A 22,076-nucleotide genomic window follows, 5' to 3' on the forward strand; every position below is an offset into this window, starting at 1 on the left:
GTATTACCTGGGAACTTAGAAATGCAAATTCTTGGGACCATCCCAGATTCATGGACTCAAGAAATTGGGGCAGAGGCCCAGCCACATGTGCCTCACGAGGTCCCCCATCCCGCCCTGTGACTGATGCATGCTCAAGTTTAAGAAAGCAGTGACTTAGATTAACCTTTCCCACAATTATTAGAATGCCCTTGCTAAAAGCTATTAGCTTCTTATTGCACTTAATACCAAAGCTCCAGATATATTTTCACGTATATGGTCTCCCCAACTAGACTATAAACGTCTATAAATCAGGTCTTTAACTTATTTTATCAAACAACATGGCATGGTTTTAGTCATGTTCCAAAGTTTGCAAAAATGTAACTACATCTAGCTTGATTTGCTTTACTGTTGCTTTGAAATACTTCAAACGGCTCAATAACCTGTTTCATGACAGCAGTCTTAATGAACATGTCACAAAATTGAATGTGTTTGCCTGAGCCAATTCTCTTAAATCTGTTAATTTTAAAGCCTCATACTGGGGAAATGTAGATGAAGCTTATGGTAGGCTCAGCAATGGTCCCCCAAGAAGTCCACGTTCTAATCTCTATGAATAGGTTACCTTATGTGACAATAGGGAGTTTGCAGACGTGACTAAATTTGAGATATGAAGACTCCTGATGATCCAGGTTGGCCCAATGATGGGAGCAGAGGGAAATACCATGACCAAAGAGAGAAGACCACATGATGACAGAGCTAGAGACTTGAAGATGCTACATTTTTTAGCTCTGAAGATGGAGGAAAGGGCAGAGCTAACGAATGCAAGGAATGCAGCTCCAAAAGCTGAAAAAGGCAGGAAAACAGATTCTCCCCTAGTGCATCCATAAGGAACCAGCTCTGCTGACAGTTGACATTAGTCTAGTAATACTGATTTTGGACTTCTGGCCTCCAGAACTGTCAGGGAATTGATCTTTGCTGTTTTAAGCCACTAAGCTTGTGGTAATTTGTTGCAGAAGTAACAAGAAACTAATACAAAACTTTTGACAAGTTTTTATTGTGAAATATTGGATTTAGAAAAAAGTACAAAATGTCAACAGTCAGATGTGTACAAGTACAGTATATCAATAATCTATACATGTGAACAGCTTACCAGGTTCACCGGAGAATGCATATTTAGACCAATACAATCTAAAAAGAACTGCAATATTCACAGGCTATTAATACATAAATAACTTGGGCCAAAATGACCCTCACTGGTAAATGCTAATTAATAGCTGAAAACGGGCTAAAAAGCACAATACGGCACACCATAGTATCTCCTTACAGGTCCACATTTAAAGAATATCAGCTCATTATGTCAATACACTACAGATCCAGGACTGGGACTCAATTACTAGTTTATACAATTTCAAAAAAATTAAGTTATAAAATAAGGTCATGGAATAAAGAGAGGGCATTTAATTAGGACTAAATACTGTGAAGCCCCTAAAAAGTTTTAGCTTTGGAATTTACAAAGCTTAATTACTGAGACTGATTTTCAATTTTTAATCTGTTTCCTAAAAAAGGGGGAAGGGGCACCTTGGTTTTTAGTAGCAGCTCCAACATGTTATAAGAATTATTACACAGTTTATTTTAAAACCATAATGAGCACTGTGGATTGATAAATGGCTATGAAACCAGAATATAAAACATTATAAATTTTAAAGAAAGGTAATGACTATCTTACGAATTTAGCAAATCCCACAAACATTAAAATCTGTGTTAAGAAGGCATTATCTATCATTGTTGAGAGTACCAAATTTAGGAAGATTATTGCATGAAGAGCTCATAAAAATAAACTCGTTTAATTTTTCCAAGTCTGATTCAATCTTTTGCTATATTACTTCAAAATTACCCTAGATAATGTTCTCAAATTGGACAAAAAATTATTTGATATCAACATATAATGAAAAACTGCAGGAATCATCTCCTAAAACATCGGTTATGTTAAAAACAATTATTATAATCATCCTGTGTTCTGAGGAAAGATGATCTTTGACCTGACATTCATAATCACTTTTGTTTAAAAACTTAAAAACTAATACATTTAATAACAGTTTACTTAAAACAAATTTATCCTTGCCCATAAATTCCTAAGAGAAGGAACTCTCTTCCACTCTCTCCAATATATCAAGCAATGCCTGATGTTTTACAATTGAATAGTCTGAACTGGCATTTATTAAGGAGATCAATTCCATTAAAGGCTGAAAAACCACTGGATCAGAAAATAATTAGTCAATAACTTTACATAACCTATCCCAACCTACCTTAACCTTTATAGACAATTTTAAAGACTCTGATATAATTTTCTTATAAATAGTGCCTGTATCTTATAGTAGATTCCAATTTATTCAAAGATACTCATGGATTGATTTAAGTTATTTAAATTTTTCCAGATTTGCTTTAAACTTACAAATCAAACATGGTGTACATAAATATTAACTTAGATAAAAGGCAGATATATGGACCACTGCAGAAAATTATAAATTTTTAAAAGTTTTTATAAAAGAAAAATAAAGCAGAACACGTAACTCACGAAATATGAACATGAAGCCATATGACGTAAAAAATAAAATTACTCTATCAGAAATGATTTAAAATTAAATCTTTGGGGAATGTACTTTTACATAATTCAATGAATTCAGTGACCAATAGCTTCTCATATCACACAGAAACAAACCACAAAATCATCTAGAGTCTATATGCATCATCAGTTCTTAATGCGATCTCAAACATTTTACTAACAACTTTGATTTCCTTTTGAAATAGGCTTCTGTACATATGCATTTATATACAAACATTTATTAAACATGATTTTAAAACAAACTGTATGTACAAAAGATCGGCATTCCTATAAATAAAAACATTAGGTGGCAAAAAGGCACTTGTAAGTAAAAATCTACAGTAGTTTGTACAAAACAGAACACATTTTACCTTGGATACTGTACAATAAACATTAATTCTTATACCAATAATGAAAATACTAGTTTACTAACTAATGTTAATGATGTAACTTTTAAAAACATATTTACATATACTCTGAAGTTCATTTAATAAAAGCACCATGATTTTCTCCTAAATTCATGTTGATGCAAAGTAAAAACACAATTACCAAAAAAACCAGTGTTTACCATTTTCCTTGTTTAAAAGTTTTTGTATTTCTAAAGTGAAAACTGTTTATTGGAAATTAACATGGTGTAAAACAAAAAACAAAACAAACTGAAAGCCCTGCTGCTCTGACTTCTGAACACCGTCACCTACTCTATTATTGCATGTTGCATTTTATAAAGAGCACGACTCATGCACTCCTTTACAAGTGTTTAATACTATTGCTGGCAAAAAAGTTCCTGGATATCAAATCATTAAAAAGTAACTTCAAGCCAGTTGAAGTTTTATTTGAACGTTTTACAACTTAAAAAATGCTGTATATCAGTTACAAAAGTGAATAGGAAACACGCCAATTCATCTGGTGTGCAAAAATATTTCTCCACTACATTTAAGGGCTTCACAGAATTTTTCTCAAATTTACATTTTCAGCAGAAACACTACATGAATAACTACTTTCTCAAGGGGATGTTAGTATGCTTCCACTTTTGTCAAACTTTTTACCCTTTGACAATGCTGCGACCTGTTTGAGTAGTTCTCTGTTTTTGGCCTGTGGGAGACAAAAACATTTCAGATGAAAAATGCTTGAAATATTAAGTCATGTTGAAGAATAGTACTTATTTAATGCTGTTCTTTTCACTTGTACAACAAGATTTCATTGAAACACTAAGACCAGATCAAAGAGTTGGTATATTAAGGTTCATCTCTATAATGCTGAATATTGGAGAAGGAATATTCTAGATTGGTTTATCAGCCCCTTTTGTAAATGTTGGTATCAATGTAACTATTGTTCAAAGATACAATCAGTTAGAAAAAATGCAACTTAGGCAATCCATTTGAGAGGGTCAAATTTTAAATAAGGAAAAAATGTCTGGCTCTTTAACTTAAAAACATAAAATGAAAACTATGAAAATAAATTTTATAATTAATGACTCCAGTAATGATTTGGGAGGAATACTGCCCAACAAACTGTACAAAGTCTTCCATTTGATGTTGACATATTTATAGAATAAGCAAAAGAGGTCCGTTTTGCAAAAATATTCACACTTTATCACTGCCAAAGGGACCCTCTCTCAACTTAATGCTATTCAACTAATTTTTTTTGAAGTATCCATCAGAAATGCCCTCTCTGATCTGATTTTTGTTTCTTTAATTGCCATAACAGTAATTAGGTACTGGCTTTGATGTAATTCGAACATCTACACATCATTGTTTTCAGATCTGTGAAAGGATGAAATTATTTTTCAAAGACTCCAAGTTTCACTTTGCCATTAATCTGAACCGAATGTGCCCTTCATTCAAATGTTCTACCCGCCAAAGACACTGTCCTTGAGCCAAAGCACTATGACAATCACCAGCGTTTAGTGAAGAGGAATGTGTAAAGAGGGACTTTCATATTTTGACTGCCTTTGTCTCCCTATGTGATCTCTTAATCTCTGGAAACACAGGTAATAAGAACCCTCCATATATATAAATACATTAATGATCAAACACTTTTGGAGTTTTTGAGCCAAAATGGGGAGAGTGTTGACAAAAGACTAGAATCTGAGTGCTGCCCTAAAAGCAACAAAATTTTTCCTCTGGTTTATGTAGGAAAACCATTTATTTTCCTTCACAAGTCTCAATATTTTTTATTATCTAGGTACTACTTTTTTTTTAACCTCAGGGCTTCATCTTCTACTCTAATTTTGGCCTTTGTATGGCAAGATAACACCCTGCCTTCTCTGTACATCATCTTAAACCAGTTTTGTGAAACATAACCTTTTCCAAAGCTTTGTATTTCCACTCCCCCACCTTTCTTAAACCAAACTCTCCCCAATTAATACCCATTACCTTCTGAATGCAAATATTCTTAGAACGATTTCATATTTGCAAACCTAACCATTTTTAGGTTCGACTGCCTGATTAACAGAATTTATCTCTATTCAATAGTTGTTAAATTAAGGTGGTAATTAAAAGTTTAAATTTCAGGGGCGCTTGGATGGCTCAGTTGGTTAAGTGTCCGACTCTTAATTTCAGCTCAGGTCACGATCTCAGGGTTGTGAGATCAAGCCCCATCATGGACTCTGCACTGGGCATGGAGCCTGCTTAAGGTTCTTTCCCTCTCCCTCTGTCCTCTAATCCCAGTGCTCTTAAAAAAAAAAAAAAAAGTTTTAATTTCAAATTCAATTTCAATTTTAAATCTAGAAAAATCACAAAACATTTAATAGGATTTTGTTTTCCCTTTAAAATTAAACAGCTTGAGAAATTCAGAAGACAAATAAGGAGAATGCCTGGTAGTTAGCAGTAAGTCAAGTGAGTACACTTAATGATCAACTGGTTTATTTCTCAGCTGATCGGTCCTAGTCAGTGTAATAGTTTTAAATTGTTTTCTTTTTATTGTTAGCCACATGTTATTTAATTTGTAACTACAATAGACTCTCTTTGCCAAAAACAAATCTTAACAGAAATTTTAAAATACAGATTAATGAAGGGCATTAAAAAATGGTATGTTTGCAAATGTGCCTCAAAGAGATTACCATCAGATCTCTAAGTTATATTTATCCAAAACCTTTTATATACTGACAATATTCAAATTATCTTTCCTTAGACATCAATAAGAAGCAAACACAAAAATCAAAGAGTTTATAATTTTCATATTCTAAGTACGAAACACAAGAACTCAAACATCAGGTGTTGAAAGCAGTTTTCCCTTTTAATTTTTTAGCAGCTATTTTTCAATTTGCATTTATATATTTGGTCTCCTAATTGCAGCACCAATAAATCTATTTACTGATAAATTATGTAAGAAAAATAAACAATGTATCAGTTGTTAAATGCAGATAAGTCCAAATGTGTCTTATTCTAATTCAGATACATTAAAAATGTATTTTACAATGCAATGCTTAAATATGTATGCATTTAAAATTTTTATCCTAATGTTATGTCTTTATTATATACCTTGCAAAAAAAAAAATCAAATAATTTAAAATTCTTAACAAGTTAAGCTAAAAATGTTTAGAAACAGTGGCCTAAAGGAAAGACTATCTGGAGTAACACAGATCCTGCTGTGTAACCTGGAGTTCATTTTCTCATACGTAAGACAGAAACCTCACCACCACCTCAAGAGGAATTGAAAGAACTAATCAAATATATAAAACACTTAGCCTAACACAGAGGCACTCAAACCTTAATCCCCTTTCCCCCCCTTCATTCACTTTACTCCTAAACAAAAGGTAGATTTTTTATTTGGTATTCTGTTAGGACAACTTAGGTTGTTTGTTTACTTTGGTATTTTGCACAATTTTTTCTTGTGATGCTCACTGCTTATTTCCCAGGTTTAATAGTTTAAAATGTTTTGAGAACTATTAGAACACAGTAAATTCTTTTTTAAGATTTTATTTATTTATCTAATTGACAGAAAGAGAGAGAGAGAGAGAGAGAGAGAGCGAGAGCGCGAGAGGGAACACAAGCAGGGGGAGTGGGAGAGGGAGAAGCAGGCTTCCCGCTGAGCAGGGAGCCCGATGCAGGGCTCGATCCCAGGACCCTGGTATCATGACCTGAGCCGAAGGCAGACGCTTAATGACTGAGCCACCCAGGCGCCCCAGAACATAGTAAATTTTCTGCTACAGGGTTATTTGTTAGAACAAAAGGTAATTGTTAGAACAAAAAGGTAAGAAAAATAGTTAATTCTGTTTACTCAACTAAATGGAAAACCCCACTATTACATGGCTGCTAAAGGGACTACAGTTAAAAGAGAGTACACAACTTTAACAGAATGTTTCCAGCAATTAACACAAAAGACATAGGGAAGTGGTCTGATAACAAGGAACAGAAACTCGAGTGACCTGAGGTGGTGGGAACACAAGAGAAAGTACAGTTTAATCTGAGTCACAAGACGTAGGTTTCTATGTCAGTTCTGATTAACTATGTGACCACCATTTCATCTGTAAAGTGGGAACTCAAAGTTATTGTAAAAAGCAAATAAGACAGCCTATGTAAAATCATGTTAGAAATGTCATACTTCTATCTAAACATTAGTTGCTATTCTATTACATAGAAGTTCAGCTACCGACCAAGAAGACTTACTAGGCTTAAGATACTAATCAGGCTAAGATGTCAAAGAGAAGGTCCCCTATGTTTACAACAACAAAATAAAACAACAAACTGCTCTTTTGGACAGTGAGTCGTACTAAGTTTTATCATAAATTTAAGTATTGCTCACAGTTTTTCTGTTACCTCAATTCTGGATTTACTCCAGAGTTTTGGTTACACCACTTTAAGTCAGAGATCATCATGCAGAAGATTCTGTTTCCAGGTAATCATTCAGCAGTAATAACAGAATGAGAAAAATAAGAAAATCATAAAGCAAATATATACTGGTGGATAATGTCCAAAAACCCAATTATATGGGCAATTTCTCAACAGAAGGCAGATGGGACACTTCCATAAATCAACACTCATTCAACAAACTGAATGCCTACTATGTGCCAGGTCCTACACAAAGTTTCTCTTTAAAACTCTTTGTAAGACTAATGTTAAGACTAGGGCTGTAACTGAAATTCAGTTTCCTAAATCCATTTTACAATTTCATGCAATTTAAGCTACCTTCAAAGAAGCATGAGGAATACAAACCAAAAGGCAGGAACAGCACATATACCCTGGTTTTACAATGAAGAAAAAAAAAAAAAACACCTCAGGGCAGTATTACTCCCTTCCTTTCCAAGCTGCACTCTCCCATGAAGTCTAAACTCTATATGCTGACATGCATCCTCTATGCTTTTAAGACAAAACTACTAAAGTTTAAAAGCACTGTTACCCAAAGATTAATGTCTCAGATGTCAGAATGTATAAATCGACAGAACATGTAGTTAATTTAATGTGGTCTGATTTCTAAATTTTTGAAACTGAGGTGAGAACAGGCTTAAATAAGGGAGTAATGTCTATCCCTGCTGGATGCTCTCCATCTCCGCATGCCGGACATCAGATACTACCCTCTCTGTCACTATGGTGACTCTTGGCTTCACCATTTAGTTGTTCTATATATTGAAATCTTCCTGAATATACCTTGCAGTAATCTTGGGAGGCTGGCCTTGGCCTTAATCACTAGAGGCTCCCTGCTGCAGCACACAGAATCCTATTTGGCACCTTGAAAATCACAGTACAAGGTTAAAGTGCACTCCTTTGCCTTTCATCACTGCATGTAGCATAAATTTCCTCCACTTGAGGCCCCTGAGAATTGGTCTTGTACACCCACCTCCCTTCCCATTATCTGGGCAAAAACACGAAGAATGATTGCACAATGTACTAAAGACCTTATTTTCACCTTAGTTTCATGAATTCGATCTTTAATTTTCTGTTTTTCACTCCATGATGAATTGAACATACTGCACTGGTATCCTCCTCTAAAAACCCCATAACGAGTTTAAGCAAAAGTTTTCAGAATTAATATACTGAATCCCCTTATCAAGTGATTTCAAGCAATAACTTTTAATGGGAGCAGGATTAAGAACTGGTAAAAAGTCAAAATCAGGGATGCCTGCGTGGCTCAGTCGGTTAAGTGTCTGCCTCCGGCTCAGGTCATGATCTCAGGGTCCTGGGATCCTGCGACAGGCTCCCCACTAAGCAGGGAGTCTGCTTCTCACCCTTCCCTCTGCTCCTGCTCTTGCTCACTCTCTCTCTCAAATGAATAAATAAAAATCTTTAAAAAGTCAAAATTGAAGGTGAAAATGCACCAAATACACATAAAATAGGGATACCAATACCAGTCTAAGACAGTATTATTAACAATTAAGCAAGGTTAGCCCTCCTTGCCTAACAGTTCATATAAATAATGTCATTTACCTGAAGTTGTTCCACAGTTTCTTTGTGAGCTTTTTCCATACTGTTCATCTTTGTTCTCAAATTTGACTCTTGGTACTGAAAGTCTGCCTTTAGTTCAGTTAACTGAGAAACAGATAAGCATATAAATTTATATATGCGCATGTATAAAAATATATACATGCACACATCATTTTAAACATTCTTCATTATAAATTCACAATTCGTTATAGAGGTGGAAGATGTCAGCAGTTTCCTGAGTTTTATAACTTATTTAGAATTTGTTTTGTGAAATGAAATTCTATTTTATTATAGTATATTTTAAAGTTAAGATAAATACTGAACTGTCAGTAAAACTTGAGAAGATGCCTTTTTCTGTTTCAATTTAAGGATGGCTTCGCTGTACACAGAGTTTGGCAACTGGAATGCCAACAGGAAAATTTAATGGCTCATATCAGGGAAAAATGCTTCAATTATAACATACTTCACATTATATATAAACAAAGTAAATGTTAAAAGTGGTGTCAGGTTAAAATAATCCTTTAATGACAAAAGAAGAAACTTTCACTCTGGGCAAGTACAAAGAGGAGTAGTTTTATCAACCATGAACTATACTGCTTTTACTTTATAATTTACATCAGGAATTATGTATCCAATACAACCTAAGGCTTGAGGTAAAATGGAGAACAAAGCACAGAAATACAACATGGAATAAGAAAGAAAAGGGAGTTAATTTAAAATTTTTGCTAACTTAGGCAAATGTAAGAAAAAAAAATCAGTGGTTTGAGGAAGCTACATTTTCTTCTTAAGTATCAATGACATACATAAAAGTACATAATCCTTATGACCTCGAACTAAAAAATAAGTTGATATTATATAATTTCATTATCAGAACCATGGAGAAGAAAACTTCTGGTTATTTTTAAATGGTTTTCATTATATATAAACTTTAAAGGTTTACATGTTCTTTTTTTTGGTATAGATATATAACAGCAAAAAGAGAAAAGGAGTCATGGTGTTTTATATTCTTACTGTCTGAATAAAAGCCCTTGCTTTTGCCAAATTCAAAGAATAACTAAATTCTCTCTCTGTTTACTACATTACAAAGGAATTCCTGTTCTGAAATGCCAATTCACATTAGATCAGCTAAGATAATTATTCTTGTCACTCCACTGTGTGTTGCCTTCAGATTATGAATTTCTGGAAGATAAGGATCATATCCAATTTATTTATTCATTTTTGTATCTTCATGATCACTAGAGGATACATGGCTGGCTCTAGAAGTCACTGAATAAAGTGAAATAAATTTAAGAAAATATCTTGGTTGCCTCAGATTTACATTATAAGAAAAAAGAGCAAATATGTAGCTATTTTAGGCTCAGAATTATTATTTTCCTTACAATACTGCCTATTTCCATTCCCATTTTTTTTTATAGGAACATTAACAAAAGCAGAAAACTTTCACAAACTGCACTAACACAGAAGAGTCATGCTATGAAAAAAAATCTAATAAAAAAGTCAAAATTCCACAATGCATTACTACTTGGTTTTGGAATTTTTACTTTACAGCAAATTTACTATTTTATTCAACTTTTACCTAGATTACCTAGGTTAATATAGATAAATCTTTATGCATAGAAATGTCTTTAAAATTTTGTGCATAAAACAAATTTCCATAAAAGTTCATTAATTCAAAAAATTCTGTTAATCAAAAAGAACCATAAAAAGTAAGACACTCCTAACTAACCTATTCTTATGTCAATCCTAAATTTCATATACTGAATTTGCTTAAACTAAGATACAAATATATTAAAATAAACTTAAATCCACTAACCATCAAGGCACGGGAAAATTTAACACAAAAGTTGTTAAATGCCAAGCTCAGATTCAAACACCACCACAGATACTCAGAAGCAGACATAATTCATACGTTTATAATTAAGTCTTACAATTTTAAAAGGAATGTTTTTAATGTTCTCCTATTGCATAAGGCATTTGAAGAAAGTCAAACTTATAGAATAGTCTACGACTATAAACAAGTACAAAAGTTGGTTCTACCCTCAAAGATGACCCAACGTCAGTAAGAGCAGCTATGAGCATTTAAACATGGCAGGAGCTCTAGTAAGTACTTTAGATTTCCATTTAATCCTAACAACCGTCTCCTGAGATGGCATTAATACTCCCATTTTTTAAAAAAACTGAGGACCAAAGATGTGAAAGCATTCTGCTCAAGTTCACACAGAAAATGTTGGAACTTTTCACTAAATTGACAATATATTTGATACTCCTAATCTAACTGACAAAGTCCTCAGTAGTACACTCAATTCCTACAAAATGATCTTAGACACCTACTGCTAATCACTGACTACCACACAGGAAATTTCCATAGCACTACCTTTCACCAGTTATTTGATCTGGATTGAAATACACGACTGGTATGTCAAGGACTACACTCAACTACTTTCTCAAATCACAAGAATTTACATAATATTCCATTTTCATGTCATTTCCAAATTAAGACATTAGGCTTACTTTTAAGCTACAGGCTACTGGAAGCTAATGTTCAGAAATTATTATAATTCTAATTAGCTCTCAGTTAACAGAACTAAAATTCTGAAAGACCTATTTCAGCCATAATTCATAAAATTATGAATAAGACTTGGTTATAAATATGTGTATGAATTACCTCTATTTCTGAGTACCCATAGTGGTGCTTGAATTCACCATTTCCACCTATCTTCTTTAGACGGCTTATGATCCAATTTGGTTTTTATAATGTGTCTTGTAAGAATCATGCACATTACCAAATTATTAAAGTCTAATAAAACTTGCATTCTCAAGCAAAACTCAAGATGTAAATCTTACCAGGCTTCAGTGAACCATGGTCTTACCTTTTTATCTTTTTCTAAAATAGTCTGGTCTCTCTGCTGTAAGAGACGTTTAAGTGACATCACTTCTTCTTTCAGTTGACTTATAAGGACAAAATTGTCTGTTCCCCCACTATCTGCTGACTGATTTATAGAGCTACTAAAAAGAAAAAAGTAAAACACAGTTAAATGAAGTAGAAGAAAAATTAGCAGGTGTTCAAATTGCATAAATTAGACAATTCCACAAACATCCTTAAGGCTAATGCAAAAAAATATGTACCTGACAGAAATGGATGCAACTGGCAAATTACCTTACTAATGGCACACATTACATACACCTGCAGAAATATAATTCAGTATTAGCTTTTAGGGGGTCAATACTTCTAGTGTAAAGCAATAGGCAGCCAATTTGTACAGTAACATCAGCAAACTTTTGGCTAATGAACTAAAAACAACCTCACGCTCATAATACTTTAAATTTAAATACATTTTCCAAGCAGGTCAATTTAAAACATCACAATTAGATTTTTAGATCTGTGTTTCACTGAAGAATAATTAAGATCAAGAGAATGTTCTATTCAGATTTGTTCTCCTTTTTTCAAAACCCAATGTATTCCCCAAATAGAACAACAGTTCAGTGCCACTTGCTTATTGCCAAAATTAAGTTAAAATTTTTAACTAATTATGGTTACTCTTCTAGGTGACTCAAAAAAGTCAATGAAGAAGATACATGTTTCTATTCTTTTACCTAGTAATAACTGGCAATCAACTGTAACTGTTCAACTAACTTGAATTTTCGTAGCGCTAAAGGAATTCATTTTTACCTATCTCCATTAGATGGCTTAGATTCCAATTTGGGCTTTTTCTTTGGAGTTTCATTCTGAATTGCTGCAGAGGATTTATGGCTGAAACCAAACATTGATAAGAATAATTAGAGTAAAAAGGGCAGAGGCACCAAGTGGTAAGTCATTCCTCTTCCCCTAAAATATTACCGAATATCATTGATCTTTTAAAAACATAAGTAACAAAGTTAAAGAGACGTCACGTTAAAAAAAAATATACTTCAAAATGCTTCAGAAAATATGTTAACATATTTACCTCTGTTTCCACAGTCCCTGCTCTTGTTCTGGAGTCAAATTGCTGATTCTGAAAAATATATAAATGACATCTAACAACAACATTTATTTAATACATCTTGTTTAACAACATTCTTCCTAATGGGTTCAAACTACGTATGTTTAGAATCTTTTGTTCAGAGAATGCATATTCAATTAAGTTTTTGAACTAAAGCTAATCACATTCTATTGAGCTAAGTTTGATTCAAATAACTGGTAGCCAATTGCTACTAAGTTCTCTAACAAAGGTACAGTGACAGGGATTAAATTCTTTTTTTAATCAGATCATTTTCCAAAAGTCAATTTAAATATCATACTAAAAGCTGGGGTATATAAGCATGAAACCCACCATGATAAGGCTCTATAATTTATAAAGTATGACAATCATATTAAGGGTGCCCTTACTATTTCAGATAAAAAATGTTCTATCTTTAAAGTTAAGGCCTTCCTAATAATCCTGTCTGGAGATTCCTCCTTTAGAGTAACTCAAGTTGCTCAGAATAGTGTGTCAAGTTCAACCAGGAAATACCTTAATTTGTTTCATTCCTAGTTTTCCTAAGAGCCCTCTCCAAAGTCCCTACATGTTTCTTTAGTCTGTACTGTGGAAAAGACATACCGAAAATATTGGGAAATATCTTAGTAAGAACTGATTTTACTTTTATTTATAATTAAATGCCGTGTTACTGATTCTTTTCCATTATGCCGTAACACTAATAATGACTTTATAATTCACTATGAATCAAGTTTTCTTGCAGTTGCATATCAGCCAATCCTGCATTAACCCCTAGTTTATTGATTCAACATGTATAGAGCATCTCCTACATACCAGACGCCACATATTTATCCAATGTAAGATGTTAAAAAATACCTAGGCTGTGTGACCTTTTGCCAGTTACTTAAAATTCCTGAGCCTTAGTTCCCTCATCTGTGAAATGGGTATAATTTATACCTTATAGGGATATCAGACTTAAATGAGTTTATATACATAAAACACTTCATACATTACTAGCGTATATACAATAAATAAAAACATGTACATACGTTTATGAATATAAAATTTACTATTGTAGCTGTGTAAGTTTTTCGAGCAAGGAAAAAAATCAGAACATGTTCTTAAAAATCAGCTGTAAATAAATACTAAGTTGGGGGAAAATGCTGTAACCCTATAAATTCTATAAAAAAAATTACATACCTAAAAATTCAATAAATGTCAACACTACTGAGGAATTCAATTGCCCTTTCTTTTACAAATTTCATCATAAGCATTAGCAAACCATATAATCACACATGAATTAACAGCACTATCCAGATCTCAAAGTGAGAACAATCACATCAGTAATGGCTTAACAAAAACACTTGGAATTCACATCCTTGCTTTCTGAGGTGGCCATTCCTGGATCCAGATTGACCTGCTTTCGCTCTCCTCTACCCCCACCCATCACTATATATCACAATATGTACACTCCTCATAACTGTTCTAACCTACTAAACTTAAAATAGAACCTCACAAACTGGTTGCCTACTCATTAAACGGTCTATATCCATCAAATACAAAAGAGTATTTCTATTTCTTAAGCAATAAAAAGGAAAAAAATTAAAGCTCAATACCATCCTTATTCCTTTTACTTTTGACACCTGTTTTTCTTTCTAAAGATTAAGTTACTGTCATAGAATTTGATCTTTATAAACATACCATGTCCTATCACACACTAAGAAAAATTTATCTATAAAGGACAGGGGAAAGGGACACTTGAATTGAGTTTCAGGAGTAGGTCTGTTATAGTTACTTTGTCACAGTTTTTCTTAAAAAGGCAAAATCCAGAAGATTTATGTTCCTTTGTTCCTTGGGATATTCTGACAGAAGCACCACAAGATTTCTTCAAAAGAGTCAGATTAGAAGTCACTATGCACTCCACCACTGTGACATGCAGAAAGTACACCACCAGGGTAAGGCAAGTGAAAAAACTGCTAAGTAAACATCAATACCTCGATAAAACTTCGTAATACGTGCTTGCCTACAATTTAGAATCAAATTTTGTTAATTGGTACTACATTATATTCTAAAAATGTGTTCTTAAATGTTGTAGGCATCAATTTTCTATAAATGAAATTATGTTTTATCTACCTAGAACTTTAAAGACTCATAGAGAATTCAGGAAAAAAACAAGTTCTTCTGAAAACTGGTTATCATGTCCCTGTTTTGTCCATTTTGTGTTTAATTTGTGCTTTAATATTCTTGATTTTTCCATGAAGACTAAAACCACAGTTCAAAAAACTTTATGCTACACACATATTACCACTATGTAACTTTTCCTCCCAAGGCACTTTAAAAATCAAGTAGTTGTTTATATTTATATTTAAATAGAATTCCTGCCTATGTGTTTCTTAAAAAGCAGCAAAGTACTGCTAATTTAAAAGATTATTTTTCACACTTTTGGAAACTTCAAGATTTAGAATGCTTCTATCATGATCACAAATGATAATCTCACAATCTGTTCTACAAAAACACTGAATGTGCATATCCTAGTCACTGATAAATATAACTGCATAGGACTATAATTTGTATTTATAACCGTAAATACAATTCTTACAAGTAAAATCCTAACAATTAAACAAAAAAAGGATATTGAGGACTTTGATAACATAAACCTATGAAGTATTAACGCTGGTGTACCTGTATTTTTACTTCATATGATAATTTTATGTAATTCCCTAAATGTACTATTATTTTTATGGTAAACAGCTTAACACAACACACTCCAGGTGTATAATTTTATACAGTCTTACCTCAAAGATACTGTGGGTTGGGTTCTAGACCACGCAATGAATATTGCAATAAAGCAAGTCAAATATATTTTTTGTTTCCCAGTGCACCTAACTTATGGGTATACCATACTATGGTCTATTAAGTGTGCAAGAGCATTACATACCTTAAAAAATTAAAAATTGCTTAAAAATGCTAATGTCATCTGACCTTTGACTTTCAGCAAGTCATGAATCGCTGATCATAGATCACCAAAACAAATTTAATAAGGAAAAAGTTTGAAATATTGTGAGAATCCAAAATGTGACACAGAAACGTGAGTAAATGCTGTTGGAAATGGTGCCCACAGACTTGCTCAACGCAGGGTTACCACAACCCCCCAATTTGTAAAAAAAATGCAGTATCTGTGATGCATAATAAAGCAAAAATGTGATAAAACAAGGTGTGCTATATACTGAATAAAGTAGGGAAAGGGCCCTAAAACACTCAAGAAGCTTACCATGTACAACAGAAACTAGACTTGCACAAAAGCAGTATTTGCAAAAAGTTAAACACCAATAGTTGGCATTAAAATACCAAGAGGATCTTAGAAAACCTGCTTTTGAAGTACTTACTTGTGATGGCTACTGCTGTGACGATGGTGATGGTGATGATGGTGGTGGTGATGTTTTGAATGATGCTGGTCTTTCTCGGTAAGAGATGAAGAAGATGAGTTTGAATGTGAAGATCCCAGGCTCTTCCTTTGTTCTTTTGTCTTCTGTAAAACTCTCTTGTATGATAAAGTACAGAGCCAGCATAGTAACTTTCCATCAACCTTTTTAAAGAAAAAATTTGTATTAGATTAAATGTACCTATAAATTGAGTTTAAGTGAAAAATATTCAACTTCTAGCACAGGTGCACACACATTTGTGCTCTCTCACACACATATGCACACATACACAGATCGTTGCAAAATGGAAATAAAATTAGACTTTTATGAAACTTGGGAAAATCTCATTTGGTTTGTCGTAAAATTGGTGAGGATGATCTTTGGACTGCCATTAGTTTCGAGGCATTTTTTAATTTGGAGAGAAGAGTTTGTTTTCTTATTACTGGGAAATAAGCATAAATTTACATACTTCAAAGAATCTTACCTAAGCACCAGCCTGAATTCTTAAGTCACTGTGCAATTACTAAAATGACGAAGTAATTCCCCCTACAGTGAAAACTGTTAGTTTATAGAAACAAGGAGAGCTTGAATGACATATACATTTGATTCTCATTATTCGCAGGTTTCCCATTTGCAAATTCACCACCTACTTGCTAAAATTTATCTGTAACCCCCAAATCAACTTGCAGTCCTTTCATGATCATTCACAAACATGCACACAGCAGCAAAAAATTTCTGTAGCCAGAGAGGAAACAATCCCTGCAGAGGTTTAACAAGGTGACACTCCGCAGTCGTCTTCTTTCCGCTCTTACACCATAAACAAGTGTCCTTTTCACGGTCTATTTAGTGCCATGTTTTCTGCATCTGTGCTTTCTATTGATGATTCCACTGCTTATAATGGTCCCCAAGTGTAGTGCTGAAGTGATGTATAGTGTTCTTTAGTTCAAGAAGGCTGTGATATGCCTTATGTAGAAAATACGTAACTCGGATAAGTTCCGTCAGGCATAAACTGCTATCTGCCATCACTTCAATGTGATCGAACAACAATTTATATTAAGATGTCTCTGAAGAGAAACATCCACAAAACAAGATTAAGTATTGATCGAAAGATTACCATGTTGTGACCAGAGGCAAAAATCTAATCCTATACTGCCCTCTTAGAAGCAATAGTTCAATATTCGCTAATTCAGTGTTACCAGCAACTTTACACAACCTATCTACCACGAATAATGAGGATCAACTGTACATGTGTCAAGAGTGAGGAAAAGAGACTTCTTTCCAAAATCAAGACAAAACCCTATAAATTTCTTTCTTCTACTTGTTCACACAAGAAGTGCTGGAGGGACATGTCTTACAACTAGGGTACATATACTGCTGTGGAAGAACCTGGGGGAGCTTCTCAAAGAGACAGTCACCCTCCAAATCAACTGAAACTGACAGAAAACAGGAGGCCTATGTGAAGTGAATGCTGATCAAGCAGAGGAATGCCACAGACACACACATACTATTTAAGTTACTGTAGGTAGAGAAAAACAAACAATGGTTGAAAACATGAGCCCCAAGTCGAAAGGCACAAGATTAACTTTGAATTATACATGTTAATGTGCCATCAGGTATTTTTTCACATCAGCAATTTCAGGTAACCAGCAAAAGGGTAAGTAGCTGAAAGGATTTAAAAGCAGTTAGTAATTCTCCCGAACAAAATGTTAGATAACCAAATAGTACAGAACAGCTATCACAGAATATTTTTTTAAAATACAGTAATCTCAACTCATCAACATAAATCTATGTGTGATGCAAACAGAGAAAATGCACTGTTCCTGCACTTCCATCTAAGCATTTTCAGGGATCCAAACGATACATCATGTAGCAGTAGTGTATTCATTAAAATAACTCCCAATCCGTGTGTTTCATTCAATTTCCAGAAGATATAATATAAATACCTTTCTTCTTCCTTCCTCCTTTCGATCAAAAGCACATTGTTGTTTGCACTGTTCACAGGTCTGAGGTGGTCCGTATTTTTTTTCTGAATTTGTACAACGCTGACACTTTGTACCAATAAATGCTGCAATTATGTTACAGTACTGACAAGGCTTAGGCTGAAAAGCAGATATACATTTTAACTGAGACATTTAAAAATATTAAAAATTTGCCGCATAAAATATACACCTGTATACAGACATATTTCTGGGACTAATTAAGGAAACATAAAATTTTGTCAGGTATGTTACCCTGTCACATTTAATGACATTCTTCACGTTCCTATTGTTTCTAGTCACACAACTTTTTCTTAACTCTATTAAATAAATAAGATCATGAGAAATATATTTATGATTGGATAGTATGTTATATAAAAGCTACATGTCAAAAAAGTCTCAAAGAATGAAAATAAAGGTACACACTGACAGAAAAGTTTCATGTATCCAGTATTTAGAAGCATGAAATATTTAATATCCTAATTACTTTTATTACTGTTTCATTAAAAAAAATTTAACTTTTTATCATATACAGGTATAGGTGATGAAAAGAATATACATTACACATGAGCTTTCAACTTAAAAATTGGCACAAGCATATTCAACCTAAACTGTAACAAACATAGCTTGATTTTCTTTGATACTCAAAAGACAATTCAGGATTTTACAGAACCTTAAGGCCAGCACTTTGACTAATCATGACTGTACTATACCAATAATGACTGTCATATGCATGTGAGAAAAAATTTATACTAGCATAATGTCATGACTTTTGTGAATAAATGCCTGAACTGTACTACTATATAAAAACTGTTAGAGGTTCGGGGCGGGGGAGCGGGGGGGAAGAGTGATTATGCAAACTTTATGGGGGGGGGAGTGTGATTATGCAAACTTTATAGATTAAGTGGGTTCTCCATAACTAGGAGTCACTTTGTTATATTTGAATCTTTAAAGAATAAAATCATACATTTCACACTGAAATTCAACATACACAAAAGATGCACATAATATGACTGTTTTTTAAATGTTGTCATCCTCCAATCAGACTGTCTACAGAAAATTTCTTTCCCGGAATATCTTACCATGTTGAATATTTAAGAACATAACACCACAGATTTTTTTAAAAGTCCATTTTGTGAAAAACACTGACTAGTAACAGTAACATGAAATAAAAATGTAAGACATACTTACTGTGCCAAATTGCTTCACATTTTGAGCACACTTCTTACAAATTGTATTAGTTTTGCTGAAAAGGAAATTGAATATAAATGATCAAATTTACATAGCTTTCTGAGGTAATTAGCACACTGTTGAACTAAAGCAAATACAGTTTATATTTGACTATCTAGTGTTTCTTAAAACTTCCTCTAATATAGACCAAAAATCTTTTTAGCGATGTGTCTTACATTTTCTCTTCTTTAACTTTAGATAAATGATAAATGTTTTTATACATTTTTATTGTGTATCTTTTGGTAAAGGAAACAAAACAAAAATCCTAATGTTTCCTATTTAGTTCCAAAATCTTCACATTTGCCACTGTTTATGCATAGCCTTATATCTCAGTGCTTACCTAACCTTCCTCTGGGCTTTCTCCACTATTTATGATGCCAGTTATCTACTTATGAAGAAATTATTCGTTCTTCTCCTTAGGCTACTACTCTTAAACGTGCTCTGATCTTTTAACAGGAATCACCCTATTAAAAAGTATGTGCTGTTCTTCCACTGGTAACAAGTTACTAGATTTCACTTTGAGAATAGTTGGTAACATTATGTCAGCACTAATGTTTTGTCATTTTTTACAGCTTAATAGTAACTTTATATTTGCATTTTTAGTCAGCAAGGCTGTGTATTTTCCATGCAATAATTTATTCTCCATTTCCTCATGTGTAAACGGAAGTCTAGCTGTAAAACAGCCATTAATTATTTGTCAACATGGTCTCTCCCACCACACATAAAAGGTTTACAACTTAAAATTTAAGACGCTAAACCATATTTAAGAATACTTTACCACAAATACAGGATTACAACCCCCCAGTATTCCTTACAATTGTGTCTTTAACAATCAAAAACTGTTCAGTATACAAACCTCTCTTGTTGAAATTCTGATCTGCAGTAAGTACATTTTACAATAGGATGCGCAATCCGACATTCCTGTAATAAGACAATATATTAGTATCTATCTCAAAGACCCAAATTTCACTTTTCTGGTAGAAAATTATTACACAACCTAGTCAAATTCCTAAAACATCAATAATACCTGTCCCCCAACGTAAACAATTGAGTAATTTATCATATAAATAGCCAATTACAGCATATTTTCTTAGGGAAGGCATAGATGTCTTTGTCTTTATTTGATGTGGGGGGTATGCTACAAATAAATTAAGAAAGCTGTCAGGGCCGATTTCAAGGGTTGGTTAAATGTGAAACTACTTAATATTTTGCACCGTTGCTCACAGACAGCATCCCGGCTTTAATGGGATGGGAGGAGCTCCAAATCATAGAGCATTCTGTCCCCAAACCAGTCGCTTCGCTTTCCTGGACAGGGAAGAAGGATGCCATCAGCTTTGCGGCTTCAGGTTCCTAGCAAGAAAGTGCAAAAACCGTCCCCTGCCTCCCAGTGGAAGGAGAGGACAGTCCAGGCAGAAAACCGAGATGAAAACATCTCCACCCCAGGGTCTCTGCGGCATAGACAGGTGGCTGCCGCCTCACTCAGCCCCACCCCTGAGACCCCTGAATGTTGGTGGGGCCCGGCCCCCTCCTGGGCCGCCTGGAAGAAAACAGAATTTTGTCTTCCTCAGGGGCCCCTCCCATCTGATGCTCACGTCCTCGGATAAAGGGGTCCCGAGTGAGAACGCAAGAAAGAGCTCCAAGCCCCCAAAGCGCCGGCGAAGAGAGCCGGGCTGCAGTGCAGAGGACACCCAGCTCCCTCGGGCTCTGGCCGAGGAAACCCCGCCCGCCCACCGCCCAGCACCTACGGACCTTGCAGAGCTGCTGGCCCTGGGAGAGCTCCTCGAAGGGATAGCGCTGGGTACACTTGGTGCAGGCGTACAGGGCCGAGGCCGCCATCCTGCTCCTCCTCCACCGCCGCCCGCTCCGAGGCGGGGCCCTACGGGGAACTCGGACTCGGGCGCCGCCGCCGCCGCCCCCGCCGCCGCCGCCGCCCGGGCCGCGGGCTCCTCCTCCTCCCCCCTCCCCTGCCTCGCGCCCACCAGAGCCTCGCCGCGAAGGCCCGAGGCCCTGCGGTCTGTACCGTCTCCCTCCGCCTCCACTTCCGCCCCCCAGCCCTCTCAGTGACGCCGTCCAGGCCGCTCCCGCTTAGGCCCCTATAGCGGCGGAGGGAGACGAAGAGGATAGTTCGATGCGGTTTAGCTGCGCGGCAGTGGATCCGCTTCCTTCTCGGCCTCCCTTCCCCATCTCTGATTGGCTGGGAAGGCTACTGCGTCACTCGGTCGCTCCTCCCAACCCCTAACCCCGGCTACGCTGGGAGCTCCCACAAAGGGAGGAAGTTGCTGGCCAATGACTGCCCTATGCTTTCAGCGCGCGAAATCCGCTTCAAACTCGCTCCGCCCAAAGCCCCCCGCAGCGCCTGTATGTAGCCGCCAGTCCCAGGTTTGAGTGAGAACGCCCCAATCCAATTGGGCAAGTGTTCGTGAAGGTTTACTCTCTGCCTCCACTCTTTTTTCCCTTGACTTCTATTGGGCAAAGTCACCAAAGCCCCTCCACATTCTATTTTGTTATTGGTCAAAATCTAAGTACTTCACCTAGAGAGGCGTCTCCGACTCGAG

General features: G+C 35.2%; 1 protein-coding gene across 2 annotated transcripts; it reads right to left on the reverse strand.

The window, feature by feature from the left end:
- Positions 1 to 1,010: 1,010 nt before the first annotated feature.
- FAM76B (family with sequence similarity 76 member B) lies at positions 1,011 to 21,433 on the reverse strand. 2 transcript variants are annotated; one of them, XM_028119628.2, is made up of 10 exons: positions 21,271 to 21,433; positions 20,378 to 20,442; positions 19,483 to 19,537; positions 18,259 to 18,414; positions 16,280 to 16,479; positions 12,885 to 12,932; positions 12,611 to 12,691; positions 11,811 to 11,943; positions 8,944 to 9,045; positions 1,011 to 3,670 (listed from the first exon to the last, which is right to left on the reverse strand). In XM_028119628.2, exons 1-10 carry the CDS (start codon positions 21,355 to 21,357, stop codon positions 3,581 to 3,583), a joined length of 1,017 nt encoding a protein of 338 aa, XP_027975429.1. In that variant the 5' UTR covers positions 21,358 to 21,433; the 3' UTR covers positions 1,011 to 3,580. The 2 variants fall into 2 exon arrangements, with proteins under 2 accessions (XP_027975429.1, XP_027975428.1); XM_028119627.2 differs by having other exon boundaries at positions 11,811 to 11,946.
- Positions 21,434 to 22,076: the final 643 nt, after the last annotated feature.

This window comes from Eumetopias jubatus, unplaced genomic scaffold (assembly GCF_037043125.1).
Source record: "Eumetopias jubatus isolate StellerSeaLion01/CBP00866 unplaced genomic scaffold, mEumJub1_p1.0 scaffold_13, whole genome shotgun sequence".
Classification (NCBI taxonomy): domain Eukaryota; kingdom Metazoa; phylum Chordata; class Mammalia; order Carnivora; family Otariidae; genus Eumetopias; species Eumetopias jubatus.